Here is a 22,343-nt window from a genome sequence, read left to right as displayed (position 1 = left end):
TTATTTTTATCAAACATCTTAAATTTAGAAAAAAATAATCAACTTTAAATTTTTAACCACGGCCCATGGATGCTGAAAATTTCCTAAATTTATCTCTTACGGTTGATTTTTAATCCATTTTTTAATTAAAAGTGCTTAAAATTTTCATTATAAAAAAATGCTGTTAAAATCAAACTTTTTAAAAATCCTTTGGGGGATCAATTTTCCATCATAACTACTTATAAAAAATACATATAGATTAAATTTTTATGCTTAAGTGGTAAATGGGGGGGTCCACTTGACGTGATCTTACTCATGTCATTTGCACCAATGTAAAGTCTTGATAAAGTATCAGAGAATGTGATCAATGCAGTCATAAAATATCTAAATCCACAGATCATCCAATACGCAGAGTGTACAGCAAAACCAGACGGAATCGATTACTTACAATTAGAGCAATAAAAAAATTATTTAGATAACACCACAAATCCTTAACCATTCGATAGGCAATTCCATTGAAATTAATCAAGTTATAGTCACCTAAAGTTGTTCTTAGATTAGAATAAATTTTTTGTCACCCTTGTAAGATGAGAAGCCTATAGATTTCGCTTACGTACCTTAAATATTTCTTACGAATTTGAGAAATTAAGTTTTTTGACAAATTCTCTAAAAAAACCAAAACAATACAATTTAATGTAAAAATATTTATGGACCTAGGCGTCTGTGTCTATGAAAATCCTTACTGTGACTCTAAATATCCAAAATGTATGAAAACTCAAATTGTGTCAAAAAAAAATAAAAAAGAAATTTGACTTTCCGTCATTACGAACCAAATAAGCACGTGTCTAACTCGCCAGTGGAAAATCACTTCAAAGCTGCTTGTTCAAATAAGATTCTATTTAATTTATTTTTTGCAAACGTTATCGAAAATGCAATAATATGTAGGGGTCTCCATTACTACTAAGTTTGATAATTTTACCACATTGTGGACTACCTCTATAGTAAGAAAGTAATTTTTAAATACCTTTTGAGAATACTTTGGGAGCAACTTTGTTTCGCGCAAAAAATCAGATTTTATAACCTTAAATATAAATTTCGTGTTATTATAATAAAAATTAATTTTATTTGCAAGTTACTCCTTTTTGATATTAAATTAGACGGCATTTGTTAAAAAGTTTACCAAACGTGTTGCATAGGTACTATACTTTTTCTACGACTTAGTTTTTAGTTACATTTTTGGAAAACTATACGAAAACAACAACAAACAATACTTGGCAAATACAGGGTGCGGCAAAACGATAGGTACTATTTGAGATGTTACTAAAAACCAAACTACATAAAGCAAACTTTTTTTTTTAATTATTTTTGAAATGTACATTTTATGCCATTTAGGAATGTTATTTTTTAAAAATGATGTCTTTTAAATGACGGCCATTATTGTCGATGCATTCTTGTCTTACGGCTGCCTTTAATTCTTCCAAAGTCGGCGGACGAAAACTCTCGCTTTCAGGTTACCCCAAAGAAATAAGTCGCAAGGCGAGAAATCAGGCGAACGTGGCGGCCAGCCAAGATCGATCACCCCGTAAAGAGGCCACCTTGTTTAGGAACATTTCTTGAAGATTTAGTGAACGACTCGTTGTGTTCGATGTAGCATCATCCTGCTGGAACCAAAGATGTTCTCCTTGATCGTTGTTCAACTCGTTCACTTTTGGACGCAGGAAATTGTTAAACATATCAAAATATCGATTTCCGTTGACTGTTACCGTTATTCCATATTCTTCGAAAAATTAAGGACCCCACACGCCGAACTTTGAGATTGCACACCAGACGGTGACTTTTGGACTGTGAAGAGGTGGCTCATGAAGTCCCTGTGGACTATTTGCTGACCAATAACGAAAATTTTGCTTATTTACGGTACCCGAGAGGTGAAAGTGAGCTTCATCGCTAGACGTGAATGCAGCGCCTCTGGGAATGCATTTGGAGTGAGTTGTGTAAAATTCTTCGAACACTTCTATCGGGAATTTCCAAAGCAGCTGCACGCTTACGAGCTGAACGCCGCCTTGGAGACTGTTGTACGGAAACTCATACTGCATTCACATTTTCCGGTGTTCTTACTGGCCCTGTTTCCCTGAAGTGTAAAACCCACCGACGAATTGTTCTTCCATCCGGAACCGCGCGATGCCGACCAACATCAAACTAATTACGAAAGGCGCTGCGTCGCTATTACAGATTCCCCATTTCTAATAAACTCCTCGACAATGAAAGCACGACGCACTCCCCTCCAAGCCATGCCGATAACTGAAAATTGCACTTTTGTCTGCTTAACGCGAGTGCGTACACAGTGTTGCCGGTTTTGCAAACCGAACAATCACTTTTTGAAATCCTGTCCACCTTTTTGCCGCACCCTGTATCTCCGAAAACATCCGATTGCTCCCAAATCCGTTCGGTAATATCCCGGAAATGTCCGAATTTGCTCGTATCCGCGGGAAACGAAACTGGCGTGGTAAAATGACACACTAGATCCGTATATAATTGGGCATTTTATAGAAGTGAAGAAAATCGTTTTGGGATATTTCGTACACAGATATACCGTTTAGAAAATCGCTTTTTATTTTACCGAATCGCTCGAACTGCTGTACGTGGTAGACGACGAGGAAAAGTCCAATTTTTTGTCCTTGAGCAGCTTGTCCAGTTTGTCGTATTCGTCGCGCAGGCACCATATTTCCTTTTTCAGCATCTCGTTCTCTCGTTTCAATTTTTTGATGTCGGACTGACCTGAAAATGTTCGCCGCTGCTTACATCAAAAGGGAATACATTAATCAAAATTTCGTGTCAAACGATTCGATTTGTTTTCGTTTTCACCACTTTTTATTATTAATTTCTAAGGAACACGCGCGTGCCTGTAAATAATTTTCGAGAATCGTTCTCGTATACGTACAATATTTAATTTTATACGGCCCAAAGCCGAGCGTTTTATTGCATTTATTTTTAACGCGACACGCTTCGTCTCCGCCTCCGGTTATTAAATTTCTATAAAAATTCGAGAAATTTACGCGTATCAAAACGGTCTAGGCGTCGGTATGTTCGCCAATAATTTCATTTTTTAACGTTTTATAACGATTTTATAAAACCCACCTAACGGCGTTTATAAACACCGAAGAAAAAACGCCCTCTTTTTGCTTTACCTACTTAGTTATACAATATATTTTATGTCCCGTCTTTGTCATTGTATTTTGCTTTAACTCTAAGTTTGACACCAATGGATTTATACTTTTACGTGATTAGGAAGATTTAATAAATGTTTTTATATAAATATTATAACAACTCGAATGAAAATTTTCCGCTACCACTTCATTTTATATGGCACGAGAAATTTATATACCGGGTGACACAAGAAATTTTGAACACTATAACTTTTAGACGGCTTGAGATAGCGATTTGAAATTGGGAAGGGTTAATATAGGCTGAATGTCCAATTTTTTGAGCTTGTCGGGAGTTTCCCGTGCATTTTGACAATTAATAATGAATAGAAACAAAGCCACCTAAGTAATATTTTGTTTTTATAATAATCTGTTTTTTTTCTTTCATTCCTGTGACGTTATTTTTTAACGGATCTTGGAAATTTTTCCTCTAGGGTGCTATTTGAAAAAACTATGTTATCTAAAAAAAATAGTTCATTATAGTTAATGCTGTTTGCCATTAGATAAGTAAACAAAAATTTCATTTACAATTTTTCTTAGACACAATTTTCAAAAATTAAATAAAAATTAAAAAAAAAGAAGAAAAATCATCCTATACATGCGAATGCAAAAAAATATAAGTTCTGCCATTCGAAAGTTACTGTCGTTTCTGCTCAAACCGCAAGTGCAACCATTGACTACATATTGTCAAAAAATTGGACATTCAGTCTAAATTAATCCTTCCAAATTTTAAATGGCTATCTCAAGCCATTTAAAAGTTATGGAGTGTTCCCACTTTCTTGTGTCACCCGGTATATATTGCTTTAATTTGTTTCATTGAAACACCTTGGGAGTTTAACGGGGTACTTTTTTGGTCTCCTAAAAGAGTTAAATATGGAAGCAATCTGAAGCGGGATCCAAATTCATTCAAAACCTGCTACGATATTTAATTTTTTGTCAATTTTTGTTCTTGGCTGGTGGCATTAAAGAAAACAATGATCAATACTTACTGGACTGTAATCTTTAGGTTTCATAGTAGTATTTTATTTTATAAAGGTTTTTTACGATCTCAGCTAGAGTAAAAGATTTATAATAATAAAAATACGAAGTATTTTGATATTTATTGGGGATGTCTTACAAAACTTGTAACACGAATGGTTTTCTTATAAATCTAAGGTGGTTTCTACTAAACTCCTTATAAATCTCATTAAGTTACGAAAAATATTAGTTGGGCGTGAACTCGGAATAAGTCTTAGCTACATCAATCATCTTAAATGAAAAACAATTACTTCTCAATTAAGGTCCATCTCGGTATGACATTTTCACTACAATATCTATGTTAATTATAATGTTAATACCGACTTGGTTAAACTGGTAAATCTGCCAAATAATCCAATAAAATTTAAGGAGTTTTGGTTGTCTTTTAGAATATTTGCTACAATATAGGGCGTTTGCCTTTAAAAAAAATAAACGTCCATTACTTTTCTTTTCACCGGTATAATCGATATGATCGCAGTACATGAGTACCTTCACCAACTGTAGCCAAAATGTCAATTCTCCACGAATTCAAATATGACTGTAATAAAGATAGATAAAAAAATGGAGAAAAATACTTAATATTTCGAAAATCTGATAATATATAGGATTTCAAATTGATAATATCAATATCAAACACGCAATTTAACCCAGGTGATAAATATTCCCAAGACACATAATAAAATTTAATCTCTATCTCATTAAGTAAATTGTAATTATATATGTTCTTATTTATTTATGAACTCCGTTTTTACATTTCCAATTATCCATTTTGATAATTAAACATAATTATTGAAATTTTTGATTATTGCAGGAATGTAACTATAACAATATAATTTTGAGGACCCTCAGAACTATCAAAAATCTACCCCCCCCCCCCCCCCCCACGATGACTAATTTTTTTGTTATAAACTATTGGTATTACTGATATCTCTATAACGAGTTATTGCTAATTCTTATACTTAATAGAGCAATTGCGTTAAATCGTAAAAACCACTTCCACCAAGTAAATTGGGTAATAATAGTTTTGGTTAGTTAATTTTAATTTTTGTCTGCCATTTGTGAACTTGTTCTATATCGTAAGCTTAATTAAAAGGAATCGAATGTTAAATTAAAACAGTACACAATTTTTCAAAGGAGTTCCAGTTTTTCCATTTACGAACTGGATATATTGTCAATATTCCGAAAACTATACACATTATTACCCCCTCACTGAAACTTACTTTAATTTTTAACTCTAAATTAGACAAACCTTCGTCGATCGCGAGCTATTGCGGGAAAACGTATTTCGAAAAAAAAATAATGGAAACAAAAGCGACGTCCGTGGATCCGAGACCTTGATCCATATTTTTTGGGCGACGTCCAATACCGAAAAATTACCTCGTTCGATTTCGGCGTTGATGTTGATGGTTTTCAGTCTTAGCTCTTCATTTTCGTACAACATCCCTCTCGACGATTTTCTATCTAACCTTGAAACAGAAACGAATCGAAAAGTAGCTGGGGTTTCGGAGGTCTCCGAATATTTCGCCAAACTTTTTCGAACAAGAGAAAACTAAAACCAAAATTCCGCGTGAAATAAGAGAGGCATGCCGGGTTAGTAAATAGTGGGGAGCGGGGCAAATCTACCGATAAACGCAACCGCAGTTTTCCATTAATTCAATTCACAATGGAGGGTAGGGGAGGAGCTTTATCGTGCGTCTCGGATGTTTTGAATGACTTCTCAAGAGTTTATATTTTTATTTATTGCAAATTTGAGGTTTTGTAAACAGTACCAAAAATATTATTCACTATAAGAGGTTGTTATGCGCGGTAAATTTAATAACTAAATAGATGTGTTCAGATAAGGACACTTTCGTTTTCAGTTGTTTAAATGTTAATGTTTAAAAATTGGTTAGAAAGCCCCACTGGGGCGCCACTGAACTTTATGGTATTGAGGATGTACATGGAGCCAAACGATCTATTTATTACTACAATTATCACTGCCATAATTCAACAAAACAATATTGACAATTTTAATAAAAAAACGACCTTAAAAAGAAAGTTTGTCGCCTTGTAACTATAAAATCAGACATTTTGGGATATATGTTTATGCGAAGAAGACAACATATGTCAATAAATTAAATGTTTTTTAAAACGCAAAGCTCAGCATACAAAAATACATTAGTAGAAATCGTTTAGGTAGACAAAAATATGTCTTTTTTAACCATAACTTTCATAGATATTCCATTGGCGTTTTGTACGCTGCTTTCAAACAGCAGCAAATATTTTGAAAGAAATTTGACACGTGCGTACCAGATTTTTATGCTTTTTTTTTAAAGAAAAAAATGGTATGCCGCTGCTTTTTCCTAAAATAAAAATTTGATCTTTTGCCCTTTTTCCGATGCATCTTATTTGAACCTTAAAAATTGTGCAGAATAGCGAACAAAAGTTTAATCTGAAAAATATTGGTTCTAAAAGTTAGTTTATTTTCGTAGTTCTATGTAACAAATATAAGCAATGAAAAGTTGTCAAATTTAAATCCTCTTTGAAACCTTGTGCTGTGACCGGTTGTGACGTCAATTCGCTTGTCTTGTTGGTTTAATTTTAATTTTAGCCTTGACCCTGTCGCTTGCTTTTGTTATCTGGTGTTTAATATCAAAAGAAAGGTTTGAAATGCCCGAAGCCGATTTCTTAAAAGGTAAATCTGATAATTTACATTTAGTGGGTATGTTTATGGTGACATCTTTTGCTGAAGTTCGCAGTGTTACAGCTAAAAGGTATTTTCATAGAAAAGTTAGACACTAATTTTAAACCAATATAATATTGTAATAAGCTTAAAATTTTCTAGTTTTTAAAATTCTAGCGGTATATCAAATAAAATGTAAATTATTCAACAAAAAGAAAAACAAATATGATTTTTTTTAACTAGTGGAAAGCTAAATACTGATTTTAAAGTATATTCATATTGATAAGTGTTCTTTATTTTATATATATCAGGAAGCCCGTTCGATTAAGGCTGAAGTGACACCTGAACATAATGTTGACGCAAAACAACGACGGCTTTTATTTTCTAGTGGACGAATAAAAAGTTTATCTGGCGTTTTACCTTTAAACGAGCTAAAAATAAACGTATATAATGTAATTCTAGTCCTATTGCCCGCGAATTACCCTATAACCTGTCGCCGTATCGATCGAAAAGCAGCGGTATGACGTCACGATCAATCCCCCGCGTTTAGTGTCGTTTCATAGGAATATTGGGTCTTGAGTTTTGATATTTGGTATGCGGTATTTCTATATTGTTTGTTTATATATGAGTTTATTGTTGTTAATAAATACTAAACTATATACTATAAATGGGATTTTACAATTTTTGACAGGCCGGAGGGGACTGTGATTATTCGCTTCTTTTTTAGAATAGTTGTTCCATGGCATGATTAACAATCTTGCCTTTAAGGCAAGATATTTTAACAAAGAAAAACAAAAATTTGTTCGAATAATCGAAATCATATAATCTGTTCGCAATACTAAAGCAATTTTGTTATTTTTTAAACAAAATTTAATTAAAATGTTATAGCTTTCAATTATGCTTTTTGGCACATTGCCGACAAATGAAACATCGTGAAGATTTTTAAATTTACGGTTAATTTATTTAAATAATATTTAGTGTGAACGATGTTAATAGAAATATGTGAAAATATGTTTGATATAGTTGCAAAAATATTTCCATGTCTAAAATCCTCCCTACCTTTAAACGCTGGGCAAAGCTCGAACTGTAGCAAAAATTTAATTATTTTTGATTACAATTGTTTTTAATATCGGTGAGATTTGCCTTGACTTGGGGTTGACGGGAAGAGGGCTCACGAAAACTATGGGAATGGGATATCATTGGTTTTCTGAAGTGCAAAAATCTTGTTTTTTTTCTTCTCGTTATATTAGAGGTTAAATCGGAGTTTCTGGAGGGATATTTTGGTTAGCTGGTTCCCAAAAAAGCCTCAAACGCTACCGTTACCTATTTTTCAAACTGAAATCCCTGTAAAAATCGAGACAATTATTAGAATTTTTAGTTTTGGTTATTGATATCGACTTTTATTATTGTTGGAATTTTTTTTGTCGCCATATTCACGCGAGTCGAGATTACGTTAAACGTTATGACGCAGCGCTAGAGACGTAGCAAAATTTACCTTCTGTTAGGTTTTACATTGTTGTCCCTCCGCCTTGTCCTTAACATATTTCGACGCATCTACCGCTTGTAGACCTGCAAGAAAACTGCAAAAGGCTTGAGTTAAAATTTGTCGGTATTCAAAAAAACTACTTCCTGAAGCGACAAGCATCAGAACTATATTAGTATGTAAGCCAAGCTGATTAATTGGCCAAAATACTGCTAAAAAGTAATCGGTATGTGGTTGTGTATAGTCTGGTTGCAATTGTACAGTTGTTATATACTATACCACATTCAACCCAGTCTCAACCTGGGTTACACCATCTTGCATAGTTATTCATCGGGAAAAGGACTTGAGTAGAATTGTGCCGAGTCACTGTTAGTAAGTAAAGTGAGTAAAGTTAATTAAAATGTTTTTGTTTATCATTTATTTATTTTCTATTTATTAATGTTTTATTTATTTATTATTTATTTTTTCTAACAATAGGCTGCTTGAATTTGTATTCCAAATTATCCCCACAGACTTCCATTAATCCATGTCTGCGCCTTTAAAACCGATCGCTTGATATCAAAAGAGCGGTTCTTCTGATGTTAACCAAATACCCCGTATAAACAAACATATCAGACCGCGGGGTACATAAAACCTTGTCACTTGGATGTTTCTCTTATCCTTTCTATGTTATTTGGGCGGTGGGTCTGGAAATAGATCGCGGCATTAAAGTATCCTGTAAATATTTTTCCGGAAAATTGAGGTGTCCATACACTAGCCTTTTTTCCTGCCACGACCGGAAATGAGAGTCGTAATAATTATTTTGTTTTTCAGCACCTTATTCGGAAGTGCCAAAAATTATATCATATTTATTAATATATTTGTAATAAATGTAACGATAAAATAATGAATTATTTATTCAGGAAACTTAAAAAGAATTTTTATTTAGATAAAACTAAAGCTAAATATTTTATAAAATAATACCCCTCTTTGCAGATTTAAAAACCAAACAAGACGGTAATCAGTAAGCCTTTCAATAAGTAGCGCTTTATATTGTCATATATAGGGTGTTCCAACTTAATGGGGTGATTTATTTTTTAAAATAGTTGAAAAATAATGTTTTTATTTCCTGCCTTAAAAACGAAAATAGAACAATAATGAATGACGAAAATATTCCTATAATAAAAACACACTTTCTTAATTTTTTTTCAAGGAGGAGGTTAAATTATACAAACTTATGCAATAGCATAAAGAAAGTATTATTTTTCCAAATAAAAAAATGAATTCTAAAGCAGTGCATAACGAGATAAAACAAATTGAATCGGTTGCTGTCACTTCTTAAGGTGTGTCTTTTCATTGCTTTATTTGACATTGCTCACTTAGTTTTGACAACAAAATGCGAATAACTTAATCAAAAATTTATTACTTAGCAGTGTTGCCATCTGTAGTGAAGTATCCCTATTTGAGGGAAATTTTGCTACCTGTAGGTAATTGGGGGAAAACTACTTGAGTTCTAGAGAAATAATTTGTGCCTATATTTAGAAAAGAGCAACAAGGAAATTTCCAAACACTGTAAAAGGCCGGTTGAGTATTTTCAGTTTAGCTTTAATAAAATAAGCGAATTTTTGAAATTTCAAGAAATTGTCAATATAAAGTCACATAGATTACTATATCCTTCTCAGACCCGGTGGCTGATTCTTTATCAAGTCGTTTCCCGTATTTTAGAACAGTGCTCTAAGACTTATTGATTATTGATGCTGTACATGTTAATTTAGAATCGACAGAAACAATTCTTAAAAATTTACATCATCCAGAAATAAACATATATTTGGAGTTCCTAGATCACATATCGCCTTTCTTCGATGATTTTTTAAAACTAGAAGACATAAACTCTCATGAACTTGGACCTGCTCAGGTTCAAAGGATTTTTGTGGGCCAAATATTTTCAACGATTCATAGTGCTATCAGCTGTAGAACTTAAATTATCCAGAACTGTAGATTTATAAAATTATATGTTGTTATAACTGTGTGATTGACAACGAGTTTTTTGTCAAAATGGGAACTAAAAGATCTTATGAAAGACTCTATTTTTGATGAATCAGCTATGGCTTTGTATTTTCTGTTCAACTGTTATACGTATCTAAGTATTTGAACAATGTTTATTTTCGAATATTTTATATTCGAAATTTAACTCCGAAAACACTTCGAACACTGCGCGAGCATTGAAGATGCCACGTGAGATTTTGGCGAAACGTCTGCAGGATTCCAGTCGGATGCAGGATTCCAACGAGCGAACGGATGATATCCCGGAATATAGTGTCATCACATTTTTCCATCCGTGAATCAATACGTGAGAATATATATATATATATATATATATATATATATATATATATATATATATATATATATATATATATATATATATATATATATATATATATATATATATATATATATATATATATATATATATATATATATATATATATATGATGACACTATATTCCGGGATATCATCCGTTCGCTCGTTGAACTCCGACTGGAATCCTGCATCCGACTGGAATCCTGCAAATCCTGCATCCGACTGGAATCCTGCAGACGTTTCGCCAAAATCTCACTTGGCATCTTCAATGCTCGCGCTCCGAAAACACTTCGAACACTTCGGAGCGCGAGCATTGAAGATGCCAAGTGAGATTTTGGCGAAACGTCTGCAGGATTCCAGTCGGATGCAGGATTTGCAGGATTCCAGTCGGATGCAGGATTCCAGTCGGAGTTCAACGAGCGAACGGATGATATCCCGGAATATAGTGTCATCACATTTTTCCATCCGTGAATCAATACGTGAGAATATATATATATATATATATATATATATATATATATATATATATATATATATATATATATATATATATATATGAATTTTTATTGGATGTAGTTTCTTGGACCGTCGCGTGTATATTTTCTTCAATTTCTCTTGGGTATTCGGTCTCTCGAAAACAATTAATGTGATTCTTCTAAATATTTATTAACGTTTCCATCGTAATTTCGATCTTTTTCAAAATATTCTTATTCTGTATAGGTGACATATATAACAATTAATGATGACATTTGACGTTGTGTTAATATATTAAAAATAAAAATAATTTGTCAGCGAATATTTTATGCGAATTGGTACAAAACAGGTACGGATGTTTTTTATTATTTTTTATTATATTGGATAATTTAATTTTGCTAGTTTAAAATTGAATGATATATTATGTTAAGGTTTTTAGAATCGGTTTTGTAATTAATTGAATTTTTGTTTTTTTGGATTTCTATACTTTCATAAAGTTTTCTTTTTTTTTATTAGGTTCTGTTAGTAGGACTTTAACTTTTTGAAAATTAAATGTGTGTTTGGTGTTTTCGCAATGGGTATGAAGAGCTGTTTTGTTTTTTTTTTGTCATACTTATGTCCGTTGATTCTATTTTTTAAACATTGGCTTGTTTGTCTTATATATACACTCTCGCAATTAGAGCATGGAATTTTATATACTATATTGATTCTTTTTTCAACTGGAATTTTTGCTTTGAGTTTAGTGAAGAGATAAGTTTTTTGTAAATTATAACTTTTGTGTTCTATAATAGGTCTCGCAGACAGAGCAATAATGTTATCCGATCCAGAATATAGACCAGACGCAATTGAAAAAGCAAAACACACTTGTAGAAAATAATTTTCCCATAAACTTAATTAATAATATGTTTAATAAACGTACCAATAAATTTTATAATAACGTAAACAATAATCAACATCAAAATCTTCAAAGAAAATATATATCGCTACCATATATACCTGGATTATCAGAAAAACTCCAAACCATTTTCAAGGAACACAAAATTCAAATAGGACACAAAAGTTATAATTTACAAAAAACATATCTCTTCACTAAACTAAAGTTAAAATCACAATAAAGGAACTTTAAGAACGAATTAGTAAAGGCAAGAAGATCATTGGAGCACTGAATTCGGTGTCACGGAATGTAGGATTCTGTGACCCCCTTCCTCCCAAAGTACCGAATTCAGTGCTCCAATGATCTTCTTGCCTTTACTAAATCGTTCTTAAAGTTCCTTTATTGTGATTTTAACTCCTAGGTACTTGTATTCCTCACAAAACTTTAATCACTATATCTCCCTGTCCACCAACCCATATATATTTTGTATTTTCCTTATTTACTTCTAATCCCTATTTTTATTATTCTTTTATTTATTTAGGTTTTCCTTGTCCAGAGCTATAACAACCTGATCGTCTGCGAATTGTAGAGAATGGAGTTATTGGTTGGCATTTATTTGTATTCCCATTGTAGAACGTTTCTTGCCCCAGGTTCTTAAGGACGTCTGATACATAAATTTTAAATAGGGTTGTGGTAATTGGGAACGATTCCGACTTTTTTCGTTTCAAAAATCTCGTTAAAAACATGCAGTCGATGGACACCTTTACGACTCGTTTTGTTTTGTGTATTTTAAAACAATCTGACGCGCGCGAATGAAACTGATCACTCGTTGCGAATCGAAATTCGAAATAAACCAAATTACTGCAAATAAGAAACGTCGTCCGCGTCGCCAGGTCGTAAAATCGACACAAGTGTAAACTGCAAATGTGGACCTTTCCAGATTGATGGTTGCAAAATATACGCGAAAATTGCTAAAGCCGCGTGGGGGGTATTAATAGCAGTCACCTGTCTTCCTGTTTGGCGCACAAGTTCTAAGTAGAAAACGAGGTTTATAATTATTCACCAGCTTTGCTGAATTTACCTTCCACACCATTCTCGCTATGGCAATAGCAACGTTGTTGTTGTAGTTAATTTTTTTAAATAAACATTACGCTACAAACTCGTATTGCCCTGTATTTATTAATTGAATTTATAAATTTATTGATGAACTTAAATAAATAAATAAAATCGTCTTTATTTTAAGCTCGGCGAAGGTCACCCGAGCTGTTAACTTAACCGAGTATATAACAAGGCAATGCAAACTTAATTTACAAAAATTAATTAATCACAAAAAGAAAAAAACCTTAAAAAAACAATATTAAATAGAGAGAACTGATTATCAATCTGGGTAGTTTCCCCGTAAAAGATATTTTTAAATGGAATTTAAAAACGCAATGAGAAGCATTCTGTGATTGACTAATCTGACGATATTTATTAAGTAGTCTAACAGATGTATACGAAAAGCAGTTTTAGTCATGAACTTCTTAATTTTAGGTATTCCATACTGACAATTGAAGGGGACCCCACGGAAATGAATGCCATTGCTACAAGTCAGTTTTTCCAACAAATGCGTGAAATTTATGACTTACCTGCTCTATTCGTTTAAGGTTATTTTGAAAACCTGTGTACGAAATCTGAGTTCATTATCCACATTAACATATTATGTTACCTGTAAATAACAATACAGGCAAAACTTCAGAATTAAAAGTCTGTAAAAAAATTGTAAAACGTGGAAAATATACTGTGTCCAATTTTGATTGAAAATGCTTTACCTTAATCTTTATCTTTATCTTTTATTAATAGTTTGCAATCTTTTAAAAATGTGTTTATGTAATAGAAAACAACGAGACTGTATTGATGGCACTTTAAGTGACGACAGATTAGTAAAGTTTGGCGTACCCCAAGGCACTGTTCTAGGACCGCTCCTTTTTACCATTCATATAAACGATATGTTAAATATCCAGTTTACAGACACAATAATAAGTTTTGCGGATGACACAGTTTTATTTTGTAATAAATAAAAATAAAAGATATAAATAAATAAAAAATAAATAAATAAAAATAAAGGACGATTTTATAAATCTAAAGAACTAGTACCAACATAACAAATTTACTTTAAAGTTACAAAAATAACCTTCCAAAAATGGGAAGCTTAATATTTGATAATTGGGAAATACCAGACATCAATAACTTATCTAGGTATTAAAATTGTCAATTTACCTGGTTGGGATGTGCATATAAATTATTTAGTAAACAAATTAAGAGGGCTTCTGACCAACTTTACGTGTTTAAAAAATGTCCTTCATATCGAACAACTAAAAATTCTTTATTTGTCTTTGCTTCAAAGTCCTAGTGACCTACGGCATTCTCGTATGGGGTGGAGCTTCTGAAAAACACCTACGCAAACTAAACATAATAAAGATAAAGATAGCTTTATTTCCATAAGACTTGATTTACAAGTGTTGGATATTGTCAACATAATGTAAAAGTATAAAATTCTTCTTGACGTGCCATCTCCATCAGTGGAGGTTGGATATCATAGTGGCAAATCTCTCTCTGTCTTCAGCAGATCTTATGAGCTCTTCGAAGTCCATTCCAGTCCACTGACGTATATTCCTCAGCCATTACAGTTTCTTCCGATCCAGCCCCCGCTTGCCTTCGATCTTTCCCTTGACGATGAGCTGTGCGTATCGGTATTCGGACTTTCACAAGCTTGAATAGTTCTCGTTCAATTCCCAGCCTGCGCAAAACTTCTTCGTTCGTGGTATGCGATGTCCATGGTATTTTAAGTATTCTGCGATATGTCCACATCTCGAAAGCTTCTAGTTTATTAATGGTTTGTGTTTTTAGTGTCCATGTTTCGACTCCGTACAAGAGAGTAGACCACACATAACATTTTGAGAGTCTTAAACGCAGCTCGAGGTTGATTCGTGAGTCGCAAGGAGCTTTCTGAGTCGTACAAAAGAGTTTCTGGATTGTTCTATTCTCGATCTTATTTCTGTGTCTGGATCTAATTTGTTATCTATCCAGCATCCCAAGTATTGAAACCTGCCCACTTCTTCTAGTATCTTTCCATTTATTTGTATTGGTTGTGGGACATTCTTTGATTTTTTAATTACCATTACCTTAGTTTTCTTAACGTTTATTTTCATATCGAACTTTACGCAGGTATTGCTAACGCGGTCGAGGAGTCGCTGCAAACCCACATCCGAATCGGCGGTTAGAATAGTATCGTCAGCATATCTAATGCTGTTTATGTTCATTAACTTTGACTCCCTCTAAGATGTCTGCCAGGGCTCTGTCTTTGTCTTTGTCTCTGTAAATTCTGAATAAAGGTTAAACAGCAAAGGGGACAAGACGCGGCCCTGTCTAACTCCCCTGCCAATCCCGATTTGCTCAGACTTGGATCCCTCTATTCTGATTCTAGCGCTCTGGTTCCAATATAGTTTCTGTATTAGAGTATTGTCATTTTCATCCAGGCCCACGCCACGAAGCGACTCCATGAGCAGATCGTGTCTCACTCTATCGAATGCTTTTTCGAAGTCTATGAAGCAGATGAAGATGTCTCGTTGTTGATCATAGCATTTTTGCGCTAGCACCAGTAGGCTAAACAAAGCCTCTCTCGTGCCCATTCCGCTCCTGAAGCCGAATTGGTCATCTCCAATGTTCGCTTCGCATTTACTAGAGATGCGGTTATGAATTATTTTCATTAGGACTTTTAACGCATGACTCATTAAACTAATTAGACGAAAGTCTCCCCAGTCTTTGGGGTTTGTTTTCTTTGGAAAATTGATTCTAACCATTCTTGAGGTATTTTGCCAGTTTCATAAATGCGGTTATAGAGAGCGACAAGCAGGTCGATGTTTTCTTCGCTTATTAGCTTTAAGATTTCGGGTAATATTTCGTCTGGCCCTGGGCTCTTGTTTGCCTTGAGTTGTTTTATCGCGTACTCTACTTCGGTTTTCAGAATACTTGGTTCTTCCGCGTTCATATTTTTCCCATTTTTGTAGTTTTCCCTCTGTGGAGTCTAATAATTTTCCATCCGAGCTTAATATGTTGTGGACTGCAGTTTTTCTGTTCGTCGCTGTAAAATCTTTCACTTTCTTATGTAGGTTGAAATGGTCATGGCGTCCTTGCAATTCCTCTATTTCCGAGCATCTGTCTTCTATCCAATGTTCCTTAGCACTTTTTATTTTGGTGCGGATTATTCTGTTAAGATGTCTGTATTTATTTATGTCATTAGCGGCTTTACATTCCCTCCGTGAGTCCATCAGATTTCCCCTGTCATCCACTCTCTCCTATTTCTTTTAGGAGTTGGTTTCAGATTTGTTTCAACGGCCCCACTTAAGATGTCATTTATAGCTTTCCACGTGCTATCCACATCAGTGGTAAGGGCAAGGTCCCGAGGTGCTCGTTTAGTTCTTGACTTACTCTTTGTTTTATTGTGACGTCCCTCAGAAGTCACACATCTGGTTTTCCTGGAGGAGTATAAAATTATCTTAGTATAATTAGTAAGTTAATAATAATAATAGGTAATACTGATGGATAAATAACAAATATATAAACAATAACAAACAACGAATACGTATTAAAAGGTATCACAACAAAGAAGATCCTCAATATTGTAATAGGCAAGGCGTAGCAATTTGTCTTTAAGAGAGCATTTGAATTTTGTTTGACTAGTTATCTCCTTCAGTTCGATAGGCAATTTATTATAAATTTTTACGGTCAAAACAAAGGGACTATTTTCTGTACTGAATATCTGAGTTTCTTGAGTGCATATAAAGATTAGAGTTACTTTTTACATACGTGGCACAATTTAGTATGTACATACTAGGAAGAGTCAATAAAGAGTGTTGTGGAAATAGGTTTCGATATGAAAAATTCCAGGGCTTAAACAGTATAGTCCGTAAAATGCGTTTCTGCATCCTAAAGACTTGCTCCGCACGTGGGAAACCTCCCCAACAAACCAAGGCGTAGTTGAGACGCGAATAGACATACGATTTTGAGCTATACAGTTTAGAAACACGTTTCTTTCTTTACATCTCAATTGCGACCGCAATGACGCCAAGCACCGCAATCGTTATTATTCGTTTTAATTTTTCATTTCATTGAGCTTTATCATTACGTTCTCTCTCGAAGGCTGGTGGAAGACGCGAGCGGCAGCCATTTTATAAGCGGCGGAACAATCGCCTCACACATATTATATCGGCCCAGATACGACGTGAAGTGAAACGCGTCCATCGCAAAGAACGTTAGAAAAAAAAATGTAAGAGGTGGATCGAGCAGTTTGTTGATGCATCCGATCAATTCATTGTTTAGGAAGAAATCACGATGTTTTTCTAACAATTTCATTGTTTTTACAAGCGGGGCAATTGATTACGACGTCTCTCAACATGGTTTCCAACGTTTTCTTTAATTTTGTATAACGATAGGATCAGATTAATGGTTGCAACGAAAGAGAAACGTTTAGGGTACTCGTTGGTATTTTCGTTCGAGACGAAGTGAATTGTTTAGATGTTTGGCGGCGGAAAAATCGGTTATTTCAACTGCTTCGCACCTAGTTTTCCGTTAAATTCGGTGAGTCACAACGTGGAAGTGAAAAGAAACAGTTCATGATACACTAATTAAATCAGATTTGACCTAGGTCTACTTAACTTCGAAGATCTAAGGCGGACATTTCATATAAAAAAATGTCTGTAAAAAGCTGAACTTAAAAATTATATTTCAAAATAAACATTTTCTTCTTCTTCATCTTTAAAAATGCTTCCACGTGACTCCTTAGTCCTGGCACATTTTAACTGTTGTAATGGGTTCTATTATTGTTATATAATAGCTGCAGATAGGGAACGTATACAAAAAATGCAAAATTTAATTAAAAATTTAAATTTAATTCAAAAACTTCACCCTATCTTGATAATAAGTTTTAGAACTGATTCTCAATATTAGACACACAAGCACATAGTCGTGTCTTATCATAAATCACCGTAATATTTCGAAGATAATGTTCACATAATACTCTTTGAATGGATTTTGTAGTAGATGTTTACTCTATATCAACATGTAAATTTCGTAAAATTTAAAGGTTTTCTGGCTGAACTGCAACCAGTGTGCCAGTGTGAAACATCCCGCTGTTTGCAGGGCTCCTAAAAATTTGACATTTCTTTGACTTGAAGGTGTCACAGAGGAAGCAAGAAATAAGCTTAAGCCTAATACATACATATACAATACGTATGCAAATTTGAGATGTAAGGTCATACCAAGTTTTAATTAAAAATTCTTCGCTTTCGAAAAACACGGTTACTTTTCAAAAATCTTCAACCAATATTGGTTCAAAATATTGTAAAGCTTTTGTATTGCGATTACAGTCTAATAAGGTGCAGAAATTAAAAGAGATTTGATTTTCCCTCAATGTATTATTTTATTCAAACTGAAAATGAAATATGCCCTTTGAAATTTAATATAAAATAAATTTTCTACCGACGTGCTAAGGTTATAAATATATATATATATATATATATATATATATATATATATATATATATATATATATATATATATATATATATATATATATATATATATATATATATATATATATATATATATATATATATATATATATATATATATATATATATATATATATATATATATATATATAATATAATATAACCCAAAACTGGCAACCCAAGGCGTTTGCGCAACTTCATATACGGAGTGTTTTTGCACCTTTTTTGATATTTAATTGATGTTATACATACAGTGTGTATTGCTTATTGTTTCAACCTAATATCATGCTCCACTATTTAACAGATGCTATATGAGAAAAAACTGTTTCAGTGCCTTTTAGTCAAGCAAAAAAAGAATTCCTTAACATTCATTTCGAGCTTCATGGAAATTAGTACGGTTATTTCCTTGGATATTTGACACCAAAAACTAGTCCCAGGTGGCCATGACTTGAGATTGATGTAAAAATCAACATAAGGTTTTAGTGCGTTTTTGAGACATCTATCCAACAAAAAACATTATCAAAATTAGACCCTAAAGAAAGATGTTATTTATTTATTTGTTTATATTTCACAAGCCATTCAATATCATAATCGGGAAAGTGAGCAATAGATGTCATATCTCTACAATCAAAGCAAAGGTTAGTTTCAAGTGACTTCAAATTGTAAAATTTTTAGTTTTCTTTGTACGAGCAAACGTGTCGACCTCTGTTGTATCTAAAGTTTAACTTGTTAAGAAGTTATTTTTCTATAAATAGAATTCCAAACTGGGGTAGTACAGACTTTATCATGCGATAATACACGATTATTACTGACTGATGATATCACTAAAAACAAAAAAGTTACATCCAAATGTTATCAAGATAAATTGAACGCACGTACAAGCGATATTTCAAACACCCTGTATTCAAACATTAATTAATAGTATATCTTTATTTTTGATAATTACATATACAAAAAATCGAATCACAGAAAAAGAGTTTACAAGGATGTGTGGTTCTTCATTGAGACGCACTGTATATACAGTTGCACAGTGTAATTTTGCTGCTTTTACAGATCGTCTGATACAAAGTGATGCTGACACCTAAGTCATATTAAACAAATATATGCGTTAGTAAAAATAAATATAAAGTAAAAGAAGAAAAAAAAAGATTTCCAAATGTTGAACACGGCAGAATGATGGGCAGAAAGTTCCTCAAAACTTTTGGTTAATTTTTACCCACCTCGATGACAGACGAATAATGGTATCACTTATTGGTCCACATTGCACTGTATCTGCAATTTGCGAAACACTTTAACACACTAAGTCATCCCGGAACAACTGTGAATTCGTCTACCACCTGTTGGCTATAATACCCATTGAGAAAAACACCATTTTGCACTCCCTCGCACACTCTGACGCGTTCGACTCCAATCGCAACGAGAAGGCGAGTAAAAATTGAGCACGAAGCACTTCGCGAGTTGTTATAAACATACGAAAATCTTTCGGAGATCTGAAAATCTAATTTCGTCCAGATTTATTTTGAGATATACCTACATTCAACTCGCGCGTATAGCCGGTGTCAGTTAGTGGCCCCAGTGTGGGGAAAGGTGGGTCAATAGACCATTTTCGCTTTTTCCATGGACTCGCGAAGACTTGAGATTTTTACAAAAACGCTCTTGGTTTTTTCCACGGTGTTCATGGCGGGAAAGGTATTATTTTGCGAAGGAGAATAATGAAATTTCGTAAACATCAAATCGAACAAATTTGAATAACGAAGGAAGGTAAAATATACTTAAAAAAAAAAACAGATAAAAATGCTAAAAAATATGGTAGGTTATTGAGTATTGTATACAGAAATAGATACTACCAAATTGTTAAGCCACCTACTCGAATTACATACAAAAGTGAAACTCTGATAGATTATATAGTAACCAAAGATAAATATCTGGAACATAAAATACATCTGTCAATAGAAATAGAAAATACAAGCAACGACGTCTTATTGGAAGTGAAATACAGATGCATGAAAAATTACAATAGTCACTTACTGCAGCAATCGTTTCTTGAAACATCCAAACCTAAGCAAATGTGTCTGAAGGTAAAATTGTAAGTTCAACATAAATTTCAAAGCAAAAAGTGGATAACCCCTGTTATGATGTATCAAAGAGACGATTTGCATAAAAGAGCAGTACTTGAACAAAATGATGATACCGTGCGTACAAAAAAGAGAGAAATCGCACTGTAAGCTTCATCAAATTAGAAAAAGATAGATATTTTAAAGATATTATTGATATAAATAAAACGAACTCTAACTTCCAAATAAAAAAGGTATTCTTCACGATGAGTTGCAGTTTGGCCAGCGAACTGTTCCATTTACGCAAGTCATAACTAATAAATTTAATAGGTGTTTTATAGACAGTGTTAAAAATATTTTGAGTGGCATTCCGCCATCCCAGGCTGTGAATGATATCACCGATAATATACCATCTTATGGAGAAATAGATCAGTTTAATACCATAACTACTCAGCACCTTAAAAAAATAAGAAGAGAATTAAAAAATGTGACTGGTGATGAGTGTGGTATCTCAAAGCGTGTATTGATTGATGCCTGTGCAGTTGTTGGACATTGTGAACACCTCCCTTACGAGTGGAATTTTTCCGGAGGTATGGAAGACATTAATGGTGATCCCTGTAAAGAAGGTTCCCAACATCAATCTATGTCAATTAATAATAATTGTGACGTAAACAATATTTTAGTGCCTAACCAGTCGGGCTTTCACTCCAAACATTCACGTGAATCTGACGTTGTTATGTCTGTGACGATTTCCTGAGGGCCTTGAAGGATGGTAAATTTGTGTTGGCTGTATTCTTGGATTTTAAGCGTGCTTTCGAAACAATAAGTGGAACTAGACTGTTAAGAAAATTGTACAAAATATAAAAATTGATTGCATAACTGTAGAACTTGGTGTTCCTCAGGGGACAGTTTTGGGACCATTGTTGTTTCTTATGTATATAAACGATATTAGAGTAATTACAGATTGTTCAAAAAAATAGGGCCTTAAGAAATATACTAAACAGTGTGACAGATATACGCTAATTCAAAGCTTATTGAGTGTTCTTAATTTCTTGTCTGTAAAACAAAAAATATGTATTTATTTTTGAAATTAAACAGCAGTGTGTTCCCAATTATGTTTGTGAAAAAGTTACCTATTTCAGAGATATTCATTCTTACAATACAAGAAATTATGGTAATTTTATGTTGAGAGAATGTGATTCTAGTCATTGTACAAAACTCTATATTACATAAAGGCCTAAACCATTTTAACAATTTACCGGATACTCTTGATACTCTTGATAAATTTAAAAGTCTTTTAAGACGCCATGTATTGTCCAAATTCTGATTTCTGTGTGCTTAGCTCTTGGTTTCCGTTTATCTGGAATTTTATATTTTATATTTTGTATTTTTTATATGCTAAATAAAGATTATATTATTATTATTACGAAAATAGCTGGAAGCTGCGTTACCTGGAATAAAACAGAAAATTTCAAAACAAGGTTTTAATGATGAAAATGCTTCCGAATTTAATATGTCTTGGTTTAGTTTGTTAGTTCGTTAGGGAAAACATTTTAAAACAAATGCGCAAAAGCAGAATATGTAAAGTTATTATCCAATAACAATAGTAATGCCAACGCCACGTATGTTTATTTAAAAGCTATTTGAATATCTGTTATTATTTAAAAAGTTCCAAAGAGGTTTTTATTTTCTTTAAATGAAATAA

The 22,343-nt window shown here is 33.2% G+C and overlaps 2 protein-coding genes across 6 annotated transcripts in view; one reads left to right on the top strand and one right to left on the bottom strand.

Annotated features, from left to right (window-relative positions):
* LOC132706101 (uncharacterized) overlaps positions 1–19,999 on the bottom strand; it is a 30,567-nt gene extending 10,568 nt beyond the window's left edge. For 3 of the 4 annotated variants that reach the window (XM_060677202.1, XM_060677203.1, XM_060677205.1), the window contains exons 1-5: positions 19,805–19,999; positions 8,354–8,438; positions 8,182–8,202; positions 5,574–5,662; positions 2,597–2,754 (exon numbers count right to left, since the gene is read on the bottom strand). In XM_060677202.1, the coding sequence (XP_060533185.1) occupies positions 2,597–2,754; positions 5,574–5,662; positions 8,182–8,202; positions 8,354–8,412 (327 nt within the window). In that variant the 5' untranslated portion in view covers positions 8,413–8,438; positions 19,805–19,999. The remainder of the gene's footprint in view (positions 1–2,596; positions 2,755–5,573; positions 5,663–8,181; positions 8,203–8,353; positions 8,439–19,804) is intronic. The other variant, XM_060677204.1, reaches the window with a different exon arrangement.
* The window catches only part of LOC132706849 (tyrosine-protein kinase transmembrane receptor Ror-like), an 86,205-nt gene that overhangs the window by 34,671 nt on the left and 29,191 nt on the right, over positions 1–22,343 (top strand). The gene's annotated exons all lie outside the window — the stretch shown is intronic.

This window comes from Cylas formicarius, unplaced genomic scaffold, assembly GCF_029955315.1.
Source record: "Cylas formicarius isolate icCylForm1 unplaced genomic scaffold, icCylForm1.1 PGA_scaffold_8__14_contigs__length_24414737, whole genome shotgun sequence".
Lineage (NCBI taxonomy): Eukaryota > Metazoa > Arthropoda > Insecta > Coleoptera > Brentidae > Cylas > Cylas formicarius.
This window is presented reverse-complemented; position numbering and strand designations above follow the sequence as displayed.